General features: G+C 40.4%; 1 protein-coding gene and 2 non-coding genes across 3 annotated transcripts; 1 reads left to right on the top strand and 2 right to left on the bottom strand.

Annotated features, from left to right (window-relative positions):
- Positions 1 to 8439: 8439 nt before the first annotated feature.
- Positions 8440 to 14712, top strand: LOC126852426 (chitin deacetylase 1). The gene is made up of 5 exons (XM_050597237.1): positions 8440 to 8800; positions 10614 to 11012; positions 11105 to 11426; positions 11692 to 11991; positions 12085 to 14712. Exons 1-5 carry the CDS (start codon positions 8752 to 8754, stop codon positions 12611 to 12613), a joined length of 1599 nt encoding a protein of 532 aa, XP_050453194.1. The 5' UTR covers positions 8440 to 8751; the 3' UTR covers positions 12614 to 14712.
- A 2900-nt stretch (positions 14713 to 17612) lies between these two features.
- Positions 17613 to 17719, bottom strand: Trnay-gua (transfer RNA tyrosine (anticodon GUA)). The gene is made up of 2 exons: positions 17683 to 17719; positions 17613 to 17648 (listed from the first exon to the last, which is right to left on the bottom strand). It is a non-coding gene; the product is annotated as a tRNA-Tyr (tRNA).
- Positions 17720 to 18342: 623 nt separating this feature from the next.
- Positions 18343 to 18443, bottom strand: Trnay-gua (transfer RNA tyrosine (anticodon GUA)). Its single transcript has 2 exons — positions 18407 to 18443; positions 18343 to 18378 (listed from the first exon to the last, which is right to left on the bottom strand). It is a non-coding gene; the product is annotated as a tRNA-Tyr (tRNA).
- Positions 18444 to 19088: the final 645 nt, after the last annotated feature.

The raw sequence follows: 19088 nt of genomic DNA, 5'->3' as shown, positions 1-19088 counted from the left end.
TATCGGGCAAACCGCATCATTTTCGAAATGGACTTTTCTCTTTACGTGTGACGCGAAAAACTAGAAACAATTAAAAAAATATTACAATTATAAAAAATACGCTTCTTTCTTTGTCTCTTGAATTATTTAAAATTTAAATGTCAAGCTCATTTTTCTCGAAGCTACCTAAAACTATTGTATGTAATTATTACATTCAACTTTGCAATTATAAATTTGAAAAATATATTATTTAAGAGAGAAAAAATTTAAAAAATTTGGTTACACAAATAATTTATTAAGATATATGATATTTAATATTAAAGATAAATATCTCATTTTCATTCATTAAGATATAAATTCTTAATACTTCTATTTTTTATTGGTTAATCGATTCCGTTGTCTTTTTTGTAGCAGCCCATTCGATCAATCCGAGTAATTATTAATCCATGGTAACTGATACGTTCCAATTACATTTTGCCAATTAAACTAATTGTGAAGCTCGTACTAAAAATATGAACAATCCAACGATTGCTGTATTCTGATATATCTATCAGAAACCGGAGATTAAATCGATTAAAATTTGTTGATATTGCCATCCTTATCGTTACGAAATAAGCTTTCTGTCAACTCGAGTTTTTAAAAAACGTATACATCTAGTAGAAAAAAGTAAAGATATGTTAGGAAATACGTTAAATCGGATTTAATGGGAATTTCAAAGAAGAAGATGGAGAAAAAGACTTGAGCGTGTCGTTTTGAGAACGCGAAAAATGTAATCCTCCGCCGAGCACATATTTCGTTAAAAAAGATAGAGTAGCTTATATTGATTCTATTGATTCTAAAAAGATAAGTATGACAACATTCAGACAAGATACGGAGAAAGTCGGAGAAAAAGGATGAAATAGGATAAAAAGAGATAAGAAACAAGACAAGAAAGTATTCAAAACATCTGTCAAGACTGACATCCGGGGAATGAAAACATAAACAAAACATCAAGGCTTTTCAAAATGGGACAGAATTAAAAATACCTCTTGATTCTCATACATACACGAATTTCATATCATCATAGATTGAATAATAATTGCATAAAAGGCTGTTAAATGCTATCCTATTTGCTTTAGCTATTTCGCTCCTCCCGTCTTGATAACATGGCGAAATTAACAAGGCAAATGCGCGGAAAGCGTCTAGAAATGAGATTCTAGAACTCGAGAGAAAATACGGAAGAGATAATGGAATACTCTCTACACACATAAATGTAAGAGGAAATGAAGAAAACGCGCTCTATCTCCGAATAGACAGACATAATTTATTATGTCACGTAGAAGAATCTCGACGCATACTGGGTAAAAATAGTAATGCACCTTTGCACTCACCGGAATAGATAACGGCCATTAATATTGATGGCGGGGTACGAGATAGGGCTATACCGGATCAACGTGATTGTCCAGAAAAAATAAAAATGGGAGAACGAAGAAGACGGGGCGCGCGGGGCGGAGGATGACGAGAGGAAAATAATTAGCGACAAATGGTGGGATCATTTGTCGAAAATGCAATGGGGCGGACGGCGAGACGAGGGAATCTGTCAATGTGCACATTGACTGTCTTGTTTGTCGCATATATTCTTACAAACGCGATACAGATGACAAGAAAAACTCGCATCTCGTTCCGATGTTCGAAAAACCGAAGGATCGTGCAATCAGACAACCCCAATATCGATTTGCTCAACGACTCGACGCCCGATTTCTCAGTCCATCGACTTCAATAAACGATAAGACCCACGAGGTCGCTAGACTATCACGATGCCAGGTGGTATCGGATCAGATGCACCTTGCTGAAGCACAGGGTGGAGTGGGACAAAGCGAGTCGCGGAGACGTAGGCGAGACGCGGCCACGGGACGCGTGACAGCGGTGGGGTACAAGGGGAAGAGGAAGAAGGCGAGGACGCGACGCCGGCGCGGCAGGAATCCCGTAGGTCAAGGTCACCCACCATCGCGGCAACCAGGGGGTAGCCAACCATCGGCCGTACGTTACGGCCCTGGAGTCCCGCTCCTAAACGCCGGCGGCGAGCGAGCCTCGTGCAGAGCGATCTTTCAATTCCCCCTTCATCCCTCTCGCCTCCTTTGTCCTCTATCCCCCTGAAATCGATATATCTACCTACCTACCTACTCTCGACAGCTCGACCGATCCATGTGCAGGCAAAACAGGGCATCCTGATGCGCCACGCAATGCGGTCGAACGCAATTTCGATGCGTACACGTGACGCTCGCCGTTGCGTCGCGTGCTAGTCATAATAAAGCAAAGGACTAAAATTGTCATTGACATGTGATACGATATAATGTTATGATACATGACGTTTTCACGGATACAGATCGCTGGAAAGAATTAAAAATTTTTTTTTTTTTTTTTTAGAAAGAGACAAGCTACAAATTGATTCGACATGTCCGATATTATTTTATATCGGTGACATAACGCGCATCTCATATGACATGATCGATATTATGTCGCAAGTCCTGCGAGACCGATCCGTATTCGATAAATTGAATGACGACGAGAACACGCGCGGTTGCACTTAGAAGACGATGTAAAAATTGACAGTCAAGGTCGGAAAAGCGTAAAAGGTCGACGAGCTCCTCGGAAGTGTACACGCGAAATTGATGTCGTATCGATCATCGGCGCTTGCAGTTGATTACATATGATTCATTGATCCCAAGAGTGAAATAAGTCGCATCTTTACACGCGAGGCTCTCTAAAAATTTTACTCAAATCATCGACCGTTGTTTTTCACAATATAAAATACATTATCATTTATACTTTAAGTCTGAATTCGAAGAAAAATCGCATTTTATATCGCGGAATCAACTTCCGACTCGGTTTCAAGCGTGGCTAATGCGATGTATAACAAAGAGAAAGAAGATTACGGCGGTTATGCGCTCTAAAACTGTAATAGGATCGAGCGGATTTTCGCGAATGCTTAGCAAGCAAGATTTAGTAAGGCCATTCGGTCAACTGCGCGAATAAACTGCGCATTCCGCAAGATACATATGCAAGCGAAACTCACCGTCCCGTAAAACAAAATACGAACTTCTGAATATTCAATGGTAAGTAATACACTCTTAAGGACTTCTATTTTCATTCGCTTCAATTACGAGGAATATAAATAATTCTGCCTTGAAAGGAGAAATTGTCTCAAGGTACGATATTTAAAGTACCTTCAAGAAATATCTCCATTAAACTCTCGCACTTAAATTAAAGAAGAAGAAAAAGGGTAAAGAGAGAGAAAGAGTACACAGTGTATACGTACGTAGTGAAAAGTATGTTATCAATTTTTTTGATTGACAAAAATTTATCCACTGTCACTCTTCGCACATGCCATTTGACGTTGTTAGAATCTTCATGCCTTATGCAAGAGCGCTAACCATTGATCGATGAATTTAATCGCGAGACGACATTGTCAAAGAGCACACTGTTCGTCTAATCGTGACATTATATAAGAATTGTCTCGCGCTATTACTTGTCATTTCCCCCGAGAACTCGGAAATTTCACGAAATCCCGCTGCATCGCACGATGTGTCATGCATCTAGCGTAGTCTGGCACTTTCGTGCCTTTCGCTTTGATTAATTCAGAATTCTCCATTTTCAGATAATATCGCGTGTCTATGCACCGTAATTTCTGTGCATGTGTGTACAAGAATGCGAATTAGCGTGCAAGATGCGACTGAAAATAATAAACAGAAAGTCGAAAGGATGAATAAAAAATGTGCATAATACTTTTCCAACGAAAAAAAGAACATCTGATAAAAATTCTAGAAAAGAAGTACGATTTACGAGAATTGATTAATTATCGCACGAAGAATAATTTATTTCTAAATCAATATCAAATCCAAGAAGAGAGATCTCTCCATGATCGATTCGCGATAATGACAACTTGTTCACGCAATACCCTTGCACCTATAATGTTGCATGATTTATCCACGATCAGTTTACTCAGCAATTCCGCAAATTACACGATTTATCTACGTAAGTATCATGTTTTTCCTCGCTATTTGAGTCGCCTTTTGCTTTGAACGCTTTGCGAAATAAATTCGTGAAAAATCTATCGACCGTTTCGACCCTCGCTCGATCGTCAGGGATCGAGGAGCACGATCGACAGGTGTGCTGGATCAACGAGAGATGGAGCCCACGGTATAACAAAGTGGCTCTATACAATGTGTGTAAAATACAACGGCCGAGCGAACGTGCGATGCCTTGGCCGCAGGCAGAGAAAGCTCTGCGCCTCGAAGGCTTCGGCGGTTGGCGGCGGCGCCTGACTGCTGATTTTGCCTCCGACACGCCGTTGCCTCGTCTTCGTTTCCTTTCACCGCCGTGGCATATGTCACGTCAGGGCCGCACCGATCCGAAGGCTCTCGGCTTTTCGCAACGGGGATAAGGAACCCGATGAATCTTGCCGAAGAATCTTGCCGCTTCTACCGCGCCCAAAAATTGTCAACGAAACATTTCGCATCCGTCGATTAAATAGTAAAAGTCTCTTCTTGCTCTCGCAATCAATTTCTCGAAAATTTATGTCGCTAATAAAATTTAAAGTGTATTCAAAGCTTATTAAAGATCGCCGCGCGGTAAATTGGTAAATTGAAAGCTGGCTATCTCTTCAATACGTGAAATAATATTCTACAACGTCTCATGTATTTGAAAGGACTGAATTATATAGCCTAATGATTTCTTCACAATTACTATACTCAGATGCCATTACCATTGACATTTCGTTTCATCCTTTGTTTATAGTCGTCCGCCGATCAATCGGGTCGATTATGCTCGTATTACGCTTCCACTCTACAGCAAATTAATTTCGAATAAGTCGTCGTCATTTGCGGCGATTGCCATCGATCTCGCGGACTATTTTCGCTTCCGAAAGCACGCTGACAATTCTTCTTCGCCAAAGTCTTTTGACTTTAATAATTATCGATGACCGGAGATCTTCGCCTCGAGAGGATCGAAGGATGGATCGCGATCGCGCCGACGATCCGTCCGCTTTCTAACCGCGTCCCAAGGCGAAAAGCGAAGCGGTTGCAATTACGTGAATCATCGCTGCGCTTTAGAGATCGCAGCCGAGACCCGGGAAACCTGCCGTTCGGGGGAAGGAAGAGGAGGTCGGGGATGAACGTGAACGCATCCTCGAGCACTTCCTACTCTCGCGATTGAACGAACGAGATCCTCGACTCTTCATCAAAACTATCGTTGAGGAATGCATTTTCTCGTGATGATTTAGCGAAATCGATGACGTATCTAGGCGATTGGCTTTATGTGATCGATCGATCCACATAATAAGAATGCCAAGTCGCGTAATTAGACGGTGATAATGGCGCATCTCGGCGCCGCTTAGACGAGGAGGAAAACGGCATTTTGCACGGTCGTCAGGTTTCCTTTTTTCTTCATCTGGCAAAGGGCAAATTCCTGCGCCTGTTGATTCGCGATAGGTCTCGCAGAGCGGGGATTGAAGCGATGTAATGGTGCATCGCGAGAAGAGCGCGCCGTCGTAAGATCGGGAATGAAACACGAGAGAAAGAGAGAGAGAGAGAGGCAAAGTAAACGAATATTATATCGCAAGGCCATTAATTTTAAAACGCACGCTGAACGTGCGTTAGGTCGAGACATACTTTCTAGCAATTTCGCATTTGCTGTTCAGTGAACATTGTGTTCACGATTGCGATATACGAGAGAGGCGCGCGCGATTATGTTGCCGGAAAATGCGAAACGAAACCCAGAAGCGGGTCATTTTTTGCGCGAGGCAACTGCGCATTATTCGCAAAAATTACAAAAGTCGAGCCATTTCTAATCCAATAAAAGTCATTCAATATATATTTAATATATCAAACAATTAAAGTAATGAAGTTGTCTCAAAGTCTATCTTCCTTTCTCTTCTCTTTATTTTTGAAAGAAAAAAAAACTATAAATGTATCTCGCAAACCACGCCGATCATCGCTGTGGAATTTATGATTGGCAAAGGGCACATTCTCGGGTCCACGATGATTTTCTCGCCTCGTCATGGATTCGTAATGAAATGCGATCCAACATCGGGATCCACGGAGAGATCATTCGCGAGCACGCTTGGCATTTACCTCGGGCGGCGACGATGGTGCAATAATGACATGTGCGAAGAGTTGCGCGCCCAAAATGCCAAGCGAGCCCTTGCCCTCTCTCTCTCTCTCTCTCGTCTTTTTCTTTCTTTTATTCTGACATTTGAAAAAAAAATACCCGCGCGAACGATCATGCCCGCGGGTGATTATGGCATTGTATCGAGAGGCGGCGCCGGCGCCGCTTTCGAGACACGATTGTGTCACGATATTGTGATATTTCGATATATTCGGTTTATTATTTAAGCGGCGATCGCGATAATCTGACTACAAACGAGACTGCATCCACCGACCGTTTCACTTTCGACCGCAGATCCACCGAGACGACGACGATAATAGACGGCGCGGTGCAGCTCGACGATGAGTGGTCTTTCTCTCTCTCTCTCTCTCTTCCTCTCTCTCTCTCTCTCTCTCTCTCTCTCTCTTTCTCTCTGTTTTGCGTAAAATATAATATCGCAAGGCAAAAGCAAAAGCGTCGACGATACGAAGGTGCGACGCGGAATATTTATTCGCTTCATTTCGCGATGTTATGTAAAAATCTTAGATCATCGTAGAAAGTCTGCTTGCAGACAGATTTTCGCGACTGTCGAGCGATATAAACAAATATTACGTAAAATGATCGTTAGTGATAACGCATTAATAGCATGCGCGACTTTCCATTAATTACGTTCAAAAACGCATGGGTTTCTACGTGAACCGCCTACTTTCATACCCGGCGCCATTCGCAGCTTATATTCGATACATTATTTCACGTTATTTCACGAAAAATATCAATAAAATAAAAAACAAAAGTAAATATTCGCGATGCTGTAATCTCGATTATACAAATCCAAGGATAATTTAAATCGTAATCGATTCGTCGCTACGATAATTAAGAGACAGTTATAAGCTTAAGGATTCTTAACTTCCCTCTCGGAGGAAGCGATCATCGGCTTAAAGCCGATCAAGGATATCATAGGAAGTATTAAGAATCCCATGCTCAAACTCGCGATGAGAGAGACAGCTCTCATCATTTTTCCGACCGCATCCGCAATCTCGACATTTCAATCGCATCTGCGAGAGCGCTCGGTTCTCGAGATCAATTTTTTCCCTTCCTCTCTTAATCTCGCTTACTGAAATGCCGATCTATCGAAGGAGGGTCGTTATTCTCGCGGCCTTGACAAACTTACGTCATCGATGTCTCTCGTCACTTTCTCATCTTGTCGGCGTAAACCCGCCCAAAATGTCAACGATGCACATATATGTATAATCATGAGCGATAAAAAAAATCCCGTAAATTAGCCTTGTTTTATTCTCGTTCGGAGAAGATATCGAAATTCCAAGTTTAAGGTGTATTTTATAATGTATTTTAGAGAGATTTAAATTTATATTAATTGTTATTGCCAATATAAATATATATATATATATATTGCCAATAAAGTTATCCCGATTCGCCGATTATACTAATTTTACAATGTTTCGTGCGTCACTAGTTATACGTAGATGAACTTGCCGCTGTTGTAAAAACATAGCTATCATTTTATCATTTCTATATCGTTTGCTATAAATTTCCGCATTACTGAACGCAATTTATGTACCTTCAAGTAATGGCAGTGAAGATAAAATCGACGAGAGCATGCCGCATGGGCATTTTATGCGAACGCATAATACAGTCGCTAAGACAGCCGGGAAATAAGTTGCCACAGATACTTCTCTTTAAGTTCCTAGGTCGAGGTCATACGGCACGAATCTATCGCACCGACACACTAAAAGAATCGCCGTACCTTGTACTTTCCTACCACCGAGAAAGTATTGACAAGTTGTTCTATGTACACCTTCTTATGAGCGAAGGATTAATGATAGTCATAGATCAAAATATCTTCAAGGAGATGTCTGAAGATTCATGCAGCTTCGCAAGATAGATCGTCATGCTAAATAGACTTGTATATGTATGTCTTGTCATTACAAATTTATACACTTCTATAACATATTCCACCATGTTTGGATTATCAAAAATTATTACGTCATTGTCATTTGCGTTGTCGATTATGAGACTCTATTGTTTTCAAAGCAATTGAGATATACTCGTATTAAATATCCAGGACAATAGCTAGTGACTAATCAGAATTTAAAAAAAAAGTTGTTCATTAAAAGTGGAGAATTTGCATGTATCGCGACGACAATAACGTATCTCAAGTTCTCGCGGTATCTCGGAAAATCGACGGTTTCGATTCCTACGTACCTGGATCGGCGGTGGCACCGTCTACGCGGGCAGAAATATTCAAAGATGAGAAAGGGGGGACCCCTGTCGTCGTGGTGGTGGCAATATAAGGCCCGACGAGAGGCGAGCCTCAGCCAGTCCGTTGAGCGGTACCTACACCTTCAAGGTCCGTGTCCTTGAAGACGTCCTCGATTTTTGTCCCGTCGTACACGAAAAGGATCGCCGCGTCTCCCTTTTGCATCCGAGTCTGTTCCTGAAACAACAAAACAGCATTCCACCCCGCGATTAAGTACTCTTCCATCCCTCGCTGATCAGCAGCGTCGGGCAAACATCGGTTGAGCGGGAGTGATTGAAGAAGTGAAGAGGTTTTGGGTGCAAGACGAAGAATAAGAAGAATACGACGACGACGTCGAGGAGAGGAAGTCACATTGCCCGTCGAGGATCAGCATGAGGTCCTCGCTGGTGCTGCTCCTAGTAGCAGCTTTTGTTCTTGCCGGTGAGTACCAGATTTCTCTACCACTTCTCCCGTTGGCCAAGATATCGTTTGACACGTCGTGTATCGAATTTCGTGCGTGGCGGGATATGCAATTCTACGAACCTTTCCGGTCATGTGACGCGCGTGGGAGACGATTTTTTTCGAATCTTATTGAAAACGTTCAACTCGAATTGATTTTTTCGCCGATCAAACGCGCCGATTTTTTTTGCACTTTCTGCATCATCTTCAGCAAATCATCCAAGAATTGCTCAAAATTGCATTCTACATGACCCCCAAGCTTGAAAAAAAAATATATCGATAAAAATCTCTTGAATATTAATACATATATTAATTAATTAATTATACTAAATTATGTTCATTAGACATTGTATAAATATGATATATAAATTATATATTAAAATTAATTAAAAATTATGTTTAATTATATATATCTTGATACTTTAATATAATAAATAAAAATATTCTTTGTACTGAGAGAGCAATTGTAAAAATTAATATACCAAACGCAAATTGAGATACATTTCAAATGTAACACAGATGGACACGTGAGATCGTGCAGTGACAGAGTTATTCAAAATGGCGAAAGTGCCACTGCAATCTGTCATTTCCTTGGTCTATACTTGTATCTTTGGCCATGAGAATCTATAGTTATCCTGTTTTTTTTTTTTTTTTTAATTTTTATATCATAATCAAGTGATATTGACGGTGACAAAAGAAATAATCTAATAGTCGATCGTCGGGACGACAAGTTGCATAAGAGATTAGAGCGTGAAAGCTCCTCGGTCCGGTCGGTCCCGGATAAGTGACGTCATTGCCGTGCCCCGGGCCGTCTGGAAAAAGCGCGAGTGGGGGCACAACTTTCCCCGTATGTCACTCCACCACGAAGTCGTCTCGCAAGCCCGGGAGACCAACGGGACCGAATGCTTATCTCTGATACTATTCATGACTATTTCTATAGATATTTAGAGAATCCTAACAGGCGCCTCTAAATCTAAACTTTATAATTAAGATATTAATTTATAGTATTTATAGTATTCTTTAAATCTTTTTCTTTTTTTCTTTTGCACATTTTTTTTTTATGTAAAACATTATAAAAGACCAAATTTTTTAACAAGCTTGTTAAAGTGCACGATTAAAAATTATTTCAGCAATATACTGTATAAAAATTCTTTTTATCTCGTATAAAAATTATTCTTGCGGAAGTACGAAGTTTGGTCTCATTTGGAACAGTATTATTAATTGCAATCACACATTTGAAAAAAGAAGATTATCTCGATCTTTAATGCAAAGTTCTTTGGAAATCACCATCGATTGTTTTAAATAAGTAATATTGATATGTAAGTTGTATAGAGATTACGACAGTAGTAATTCGAGTACGGTACTACTTTAATCGCTCTGAAAATTTTGAATGAGACCAGCAATATCATTTGCTCGCGACAAGGTATTAGACCGTTCTCTCATAAAAAATCAAGCTAAAAAATTCCAAGATGAAAAAGTGATCTTAATGCTATAGTGATGATATCACACGAATCTTGCTAATTTGCAGTCCATCAATGTTTCAATTTCAAAAAAAATAACTAATAAATATTTTCATGTCGTGTTATACAAATGCTACTGCAATTATTTGGAAATAAATGTAAGTGTTATATACGTATCAAAATATAGTAAATTTTTAATATAAAAAAATCTACCTTCCTCTAAATTTATTTTAAAAGATATTTCTTAGAATTGAGAAATGTCAACTTATTTGAATAATTAATTCCAGACAAGATAAAGTGTTTATCACACTGCAAACTCTACCGTCTATTTTCAGAGGGCTCGAATCGAGTTAAGCGACAAGAGGAGAAGAAGGAGGAGAGTTTTGAAAACGAGATCTGCAAGGATAAGGATGCCGGCGAATGGTTCAGATTGGTCGCCGGCGAGGGTGATAATTGCCGCGACGTTATTCAATGTACAAGTTCCGGTCTGCAGGCGATAAGATGTCCGGCCGGTCTGTACTTCGACATCGACAAGCAGACGTGCGATTGGAAGGACTCCGTCAACAACTGCAAACTGAAGAACAAGGAGAGAAAGGCCAAGCCCCTGCTCTACACCGAGGAACCGCTTTGCCAGGATGGTTATCTCGCGTGCGGTGACGGATCTTGCATCGAGAGAGGTCTCTTCTGTAACGGCGAGAAGGATTGCACTGACGGCTCCGACGAGAACATTTGCGGTGAGTTCACTCAAATTCGCATACAAGCGATACTTTATTCTCGCAAAGAAAGAATATAATTTAAAAGAGGAATAAATTTTTCGCAATTTCAGACATGGACAACGATCCCAATAGAGCTCCACCGTGCGACCCCGCCGTGTGCGTTCTTCCCGACTGCTTCTGCTCGGAGGACGGTACCACGATACCCGGTGATCTCCCGGGCAAGGATGTGCCGCAAATGGTCACGATAACCTTCGACGACGCCATCAACAATAACAACATCGGCCTTTACAAGGATATTTTCAACGGTAAGCGCAAGAATCCGAACGGCTGCGATATCAAGGCAACGTTCTTCGTCTCGCACAAGTACACCAACTACTCCGCGGTCCAGGAGATGCACAGAAAGGGCCATGAAATCGCCGTTCATTCTATCTCGTAAGTATTAACTTCTTTTATTCTAACATTCTCATTTATCTCGCTTACACGTCACCTTTGAAAGCCATGCTCCGCCCGAGTTGATTACGAGACTCTCTCGAGCGTGAGGTTCCAGGGAAGCCATTCATAGATTGAAAAACAGGTTCACGAGGACAGGTTCCTGCGATGCGTCATTATGCTGTCTCGCTCACAATCATAGTCATAATTGTTAAAAATCAGAACACGGTCACTACATAAAATGTTTACATGACAACTTTGGGGCAAGGCATAACGACGACGAGCGCTTCTGGTCGGACGCGACCGTCGACGATTGGGCGAAGGAGATGGCCGGTATGAGGATCATCGCCGAGAAGTTTGCCAATCTGACGGACAACAGTGTGGTGGGTGTGAGAGCCCCATATCTGCGGGTTGGGGGTAACAATCAATTCACCATGATGGAGGAGCAAGCCTTCCTGTATGACTCCACCATCACTGCGGCCTTGAACAATCCCCCGTTATGGCCGTACACCATGTACTTCCGGATGCCGCACCGCTGCCACGGAAATCTTCAGCACTGTCCCACTAGGTGAGCTATTTATATTTAATCTTGATCAAGAATTTTCTTATATAAATATGTAGATGATAACACAGGAATGTTTTTTTAAATAATGCTTTAAAGGTCGCACGCTGTATGGGAGATGGTGATGAATGAATTGGACCGGCGTGAGGATCCGCAGAATGACGAGTACCTACCTGGCTGCGCCATGGTGGATTCGTGCAGCAACATCTTGACCGGTGACCAGTTTTACAACTTCCTCAATCACAATTTCGATCGTCACTACGAGCAGAATCGCGCGCCTCTCGGCCTCTATTTCCACGCTGCCTGGCTGAAAAACAATCCGGAGTTCCTGGACGCCTTCCTCTACTGGATCGATGAGATTCTGCAGAGTCACAACGACGTCTACTTCGTGACGATGACTCAGGTGATTCAGTGGATTCAGAATCCGCGCACCGTCACCGAGTCGAAGAACTTCGAGCCTTGGCGGGAGAAGTGCACGGTGGACGGTCCGCCGGCGTGTTGGGTGCCCCATACCTGCAAGCTGACCTCCAAGGAGGTGCCCGGCGAGACTCTCAACCTTCAGACTTGCGTGCGCTGTCCCAATAATTATCCCTGGGTGAACGATCCGACCGGTGACGGTTTCTTCTAAGCTGCCGAGAGCGCGATCCTCTTTTTCGTCTAAGTCAAATCCCTTCTCTCTGTTCTCCTCGGTCCTGCGGATTTTTTTTTCCTGTATCTCGATCTAAAGGGCGCGTCGCGTCACAAATCTTCGCGATTCAACACGACGATATCCGTCGATTGAGGCGTTCGTATCCTCGAGGCTTTCGAGAGCAACGGCGACGAGGCACAAAAGAAAAGAAAAGAGACGTCGTCGTCAATCTGTTAGACTCTGCGGCAACTCCGCTCTAGTTGTCAATAATTTTGATGTTTTTTTTGTTGAGAATGTATCTGTGATGATTAAGTTCTATTCGATTAAGAACTAGAATACTACACGGAGTCTAATGGATTGAAGACGAATAAAGTAGAGGGAAGCTTTCTATCTGCTTCGCATTCAGATATCTCTTCGACATTGACATTTAGCTTCATCCAAATTATATAAAAAAAATTATTGAAATATTCGAGGAACTCGTAAAAATTGCAAATTTTTTTTTACACGTGCCTCGTTATCAGCTGGTAATTAAAGTAACATTCATCATACGCCAGCAATCTGTGATAGACTCCCAAGAGAGGCGGCGTTCTCGAAGTCCTCGAGACGGCAGTGACGGCGACGACGATGACGACGACGACGACAACGAGATTCGCGCGCATTCCATTCGAAATCGGCACAAAAGCAAAATAAAATGTCGCGCCCCACCCGATCCCATGAGGAGAAATCGCGGATCTCCTTCGATGGCGGCGACTGACGATCCGCGAGTGGGGGATTCCGTGTGTAATATAACTGTGTCCCCTTCTCATTCTCTCTTTCTGACTCGCATCTCTGATTTCCTGACCGATATCAATCTATCGGCGAATGTCCGTCTTCCTTCAATCCCCCTTTCCCTCCCTCGACGAAATCTATGAAGACCGCCAGATTAATATTGTTCCCCGATTCGAAGTGTGCCCTTACTTTTTTAAGGGTTCCGCCGATCTATATATAAATATATATATATATATATATATATATATATATATATATATATAAATTTATATATATATGGAAATTAAATATTGTATATGTATATTTGTAAAAGTAAGTGATACTACCAACATAGCGTTCTCTCGACGAACCTTTGAATAAAAAATTCTGAGAAATCTCACACACGATCTGCGATCTGTTTCGTTCTTTCTCTTTCTCCTGGCGCGCTCATCGTATTATATTTATTACCGTTCGGAATGGAAAGTGAGGTATGCTTAAATCTCGCAAACTTGATCGCCAAATCAGGGCGAAATTCGTTTCTAAAATGCAAGACAATGACAGAGTGGGGAATGTTTTTCATTCATTCGTTCATTATTTGTCTCGGTATTTCGTCGTTGCCGGTACAAGCTGTGTGCGATCAATCCTTTGGAAGGATTTAAAAAAAAAGCGTATCAATTTGAGGAGACTTGATGACTCGAGAATTAATAATGTGTGTCATTAAAATCTCGCAGTGCAAACGGTGAACAAAGATTGCCGGAGAAAAATCTCGTTCGCGACTTGCAATCTCGCCGAGCCATCTTCTCTCTCTTTCTATCTCGCAAGAACACGTTCCGAGTATTTTCTCGCTCGATTTGCGTCCGGTTAAATGTCTCGATATGCGATTGTGATGCGTGTAGCACATGTACATACATCACAAATACGGTGTTTCAGTTTATGCACGACGACGAAAACCTCATTCCGGTTTCGTGGTTGCTCTAAAAATCTCGCGTGTCTCGGCTGCCATCCAGCCGCCGTCTGCGGCCTTGATCTGAATGCGATGTCGCGGGTATCGATAACGCAAAGAATTAAGAATGACCAGATCCTCCCACGCCTTGAGAAAACTCTCCAAGAAAGTGCTCTGAATTTCGAGAGCTTCGGCGATGATCCGAGTAATCGTTTAGTGATCCGATCATATTGTCCTACTGATCTTTTTATACATATGCCTATTTTTGACTGTGTCAATCACGTTTTGAGCGTTACATAATTTCTTTGATTTATTATTATCATAAGAATAATTTGCGAAATTTTTGATGACAATAAAAATTGCTTAAAAAAATTTTTGATAACAATAAAAATTGTTTGAATGTGCTAAATCCATCGCTGCGATATGAATGAAATTTACTGCTATCTTACATTTTTTTCTCACAATCAGTATTAATATTCTACGGGACTACAAATTCTTACACAATGCTTAAATTATATTTACAGAGAGATCTTGCCCATAATTTAAAAAAGTTTGCGAAATAAATAAAAGTTTTGAATTTCTCGTCGATATAACTTGAGCCGCGGCAAATAAAAATTCATCCTAAAAGAAGAAAGCATTCTTTCTACGCGAGAAATTAAATCGTGATAAAGCGAGAAGCGCTTACAATGGCTCGCAATGAAGAGCACGGTTCTTGAATCGCTCTTTACTCCTCCTGTCTTAAAATCAAATTTACCTTGCTGATTAAGGCGGATTATATAGCGGGATTATATTGCCATGTGTGTGTGTGTGCGCGTGTCTTATGGCAGACGTCGCCGGGAATGACGCTAGGATACGTTCGACAATAATGTGCAGGACGTCTCTTTGCCAGATCTTCATCGTTTCGCCAATCGAATGAAAGAGAAAGAAAGGATTCGCGTGGCAGAGAACGGCAAAAAAATAATAGTAATCTCGTGAAATACCACAAGCGGCCCGTCGCCTGGCGACGGTTGCATTCCGATGCAGCTTCTCTTTCGTCGCTGTTTAAAACGTCATCGCTTCCACGCGTCGAGACGTGCTTAATCAACCGATAGGAAAGGATTCTAAGGGGCTTCTCTATCCGCGACGAGCAACAGGTTTCTCAATCCCGATCGTAAAGGACAAGTTACACGCGATTAATCGTGTATTCTTTTTTATTGAAATTACTTCTTCATTTTATTGTATTAAAATATAGCAAAATTATAGCATATATTTGTTTGTATATTATGTACGATAAATTATCAACAATAAACGCAACCGCATTAGTCTTCCTTTGTTCAATCAAGTGCCTACTCAATCGATCATAAGCATCTTTACGCCTGGTATAAATTCTTTGTTCGATAATTTTTCTCCGTCACGCGTGAATAGGAGGTCCCACCTACGATCAAATGCCATTTATCTGAGGAAGAAATGCCAATAGTTTTCGCAACAACAAAGGCGGCATCCTTAAAGTACCACTCTGAGCATTAATCATAGATAATAATTTCTAGCAAATTTTTATAGAACGTTTAAAATGCAGTTGCAACTGATTATTATGAATGACAAATATTATAAAAGCTTTTAATCTTTTAGAATATTTCATAATTACACAAGTTATTTTAGAATAATATATTGTATTAATCTTGATTGATATTAGAAAAATATCTCTTCAATTTTTTTGAACTAAAAGAATCTTCTTTTCAATTAGCAAAAAATTTTGGTTTACATCAATTAATTACATGCTGTTAACTGCTCTTAATTAAATGTTATTTAATGGAAATGCCACACAGCCAACGACCGAAAGCGGAAAAACAACGTTGCAAATCCTATACACACCGGGTAGAACAAATTTTCTCCTCTACTTTACTGTAGAATACATTGCCTCCCAATAAAATACTCGCAACAGCCTGAAAATCTCGCGTAAGCGAAAGTAGAGAAAGCTGCGTATCTCGCGGAGCCACGACACGGAGCAAGGCCGTCGATGTTTAAAGACGAAACACACCTAACGGCGCCGTCCAGATGGTAGAATCACGTGCGAGGCATCCAGATGGGCCACCGGGTATTAATCGCGTGTGCGCGCACCCGATCGATTATCTTCCGCAAACGTGATAAAAATTTCATGGACCCGAAATGGGGGTCTCCTATCGTTAGGGGTCCCGAGTTATCGCGACGATAAATATTATTCTTGCAATATTTTTCCTTCGTTTGTAGCTTTAATCCAGTAATTATGCAAGAATGTTCAAAAATATTCTTTACTTTCGTCCTAAGCAAATTTATATTAATTAAATCAAGCGCATCGGTCTCTAAAAATTTCAATATATACATATTATATATATTTATTGCATATTTGATTTTGATTAAATTTTTTTTAACAAATATTTGTATCTTGCCGATTAAACTTCGGATTAAAAATATACTGAATAAAGCACTTGCGACTCGTGAAGCAAACTACCGGCACGTAACAATGCAATTTCAAAGATCTGTGTAGGCAAAGTCGCATATGCTGTATTATTAATGATAATTCGCGTTTCCGGCGAAGAGAACAAGGATGGGGATGCGATTTCGGAGATTAGCCCGGCGTACTTCCTGGGCTAAGCAAAGCACGAGGTCGAATCTCGTCAAGAATTTCGATAATGGAATATTTTAATAATTTCGCCGCTCGTTCTCTCGGCCTCGAAACGAAGAAATCGAGCGAGTCGGTGAAATTGACTCCTACTAGGTCAGTGGGTGACGAATATGACGCTTATTCGTCTATCTATTTTGCCGCGGCTTGTTTTCAATCGGCGCCAATGTAGATAAACATCCGGTGGCAGGTTCCTATCTCTCTGCGCTGTTAATTGAAATTCTCCTTGCCGCTCGAAGTTTCGAGGGAAAGACAAGACAGGAGATTTTCTCGCAATGCTCAATTTCACCGGCGAAGATATCGCGATGGCTCATTTAAAAAAATTAATTCCGCTTAGTAAGAGAGAAAACAACATATTTATGAATACCCATCGCGGAATGTGAGAGCCTCTGATAATTTTGCAAAGTATGTAGAATAAATTAAAAATGCGTTTAAATTTATTTAAATGTATTATATGTAATATGACACGTAAAATTATTACTTAAACGAAGAATAAAGGAAGCGATTAATTCAATGATAATACAAGTAGAATATATGTAATATTTCCAAAGATCTAATCATTGTTATAAAAAAAGGCAAATAATAAAATAATAATAAAATATAATGAAAAAAGAGTACGACAGTGATTTTTATTCTTATTCTTATAAATCCTAGCGATTCAAAAAAGAATGTCCTTCGAGCCGGATTTGAACCAGCGACCTATGGATGTCTCTCTACACCTTAATAAAGCATTTAAAACTTCTACAGTCCACCGCTCTACCAACTGAGCTATCGAAGGCTTCTGTTGAAGCTTGCTTAAGTAGCACACATCTTCCAAGGGGCTTTATCTATAGATGTTATGAATAACATACTTATTATCACTTATTATCGCTCTCAAATTAAGACAACATAATGTAAAATGAAATATCCATGGAATTAAATTTATGAGAATGCTTTCTGGAAATATAATTACAAGTCATCGTGCGTGCGTGTGTTGGGCAAATTATATAATTATTTAATTACATTGTTAAGCATTATTAAAAGTATTTTTTAATTTTGTAAACTATATTAAATATATTTCTGTTTTTGATATTTTAATCTTTCATATTTCGCATTTTTTCTCAGTTAATTAGTAATATTCAATTTTATAATATTTAATATTATTCAATTTTTTGTCACCATATTTTTTTCAAAATAACATTTATGTCTCCATAACCATCTTTTTAATCTCATTCTAATTGCAAGTTTTTTTTTATAATATATATTATTATTATTATTAACAACATTACCAATAATAATATTTAAAATAATAATAATAATAATAACAATAATCTATTATTATTATTGTTATATAATGTTATATAATAACAATAATCTATTATTATTATTGCTAATGTTATTGCTATTTGAAGCAAAAGTTTTTCCTTCGAGCCGGAGTCGAACCAGCGACCTATGGATGTCTCTTTTCTCACGAACAATTAAATAACTACAGTCCACCGCTCTACCAACTGAGCTATCGAAGGCAGTTGTTAATTACATTCACTTGTACCATCATGAAGAAATTGATAAAAGTGTGCGGACCAGCCCAACCACATCACTCGATGCCGCTGATGGAGCAGTGATTTGCCAAACAGCGGCGTAAAATTTACATCACTAGCGGGAATTATAACGGCTTTTTTGCGACTCACCATGTTCGCCGCGATATTAATGTAACACTTTCATCGTAAGACAGGTACAGATCGTAATAATAAACCGTGTTCCGCTACTAGCGTTACACCTGAGCGTTCCGCCTGAACGAGCAGAATTTCTTTCTCGAGTTTGTCGCGGGAGCGATTATCTCCAAGTGGACGTTTATACGAAGCGCGTTACGGTAACGAGGGACAAATTGCTAGGTGGATTGCCTTCTGGTAGCGAACGACGGGCTCTACCTGAGGGAAAATCCCGCAGTGGTTCGTCTCCGTGTAAAGCGAAAACTCAATCAATGGAAAGCGATTATGCAGATTTCATGTTCTCGAAAGGAGAAGCGAGTCGCGGCATTTTCACCCGCGGCGAAACTCATGATAAGTCGTAACACCAAACAAGTTTAACTCTTGTTAATTACGAAATCATCATTGAGGGGTCCCTTTCTCATTCTCCGGTCACGGGAGATTTCGGAGCGGCTCCTAGAT

The sequence above is a fragment of the Cataglyphis hispanica genome, chromosome 10 (genome assembly GCF_021464435.1).
Source record: "Cataglyphis hispanica isolate Lineage 1 chromosome 10, ULB_Chis1_1.0, whole genome shotgun sequence".
Lineage (NCBI taxonomy): Eukaryota > Metazoa > Arthropoda > Insecta > Hymenoptera > Formicidae > Cataglyphis > Cataglyphis hispanica.
Note: the sequence above shows the minus strand (reverse complement) of the source record. Positions and strands in the feature narration are given on the sequence as shown.

What these genes read in the sequence shown, in the direction of transcription:
- LOC126852426 (XM_050597237.1), top strand. Translation starts at nt 8,752, where the DNA reads ATGAGGTCCTCGCTGGTGCTGCTCCTAGTAGCAGCTTTTGTTCTTGCC. An exon ending in AGCAGCTTTTGTTCTTGCCG is followed by an intron (nt 8,801 to 10,613) that starts GTGAGTACCAGA and finishes GTCTATTTTCAG; the next exon opens with AGGGCTCGAATCGAGTTAAG. An exon ending in ATCGCCGTTCATTCTATCTC is followed by an intron (nt 11,427 to 11,691) that starts GTAAGTATTAAC and finishes CTTTGGGGCAAG; the next exon opens with GCATAACGACGACGAGCGCT.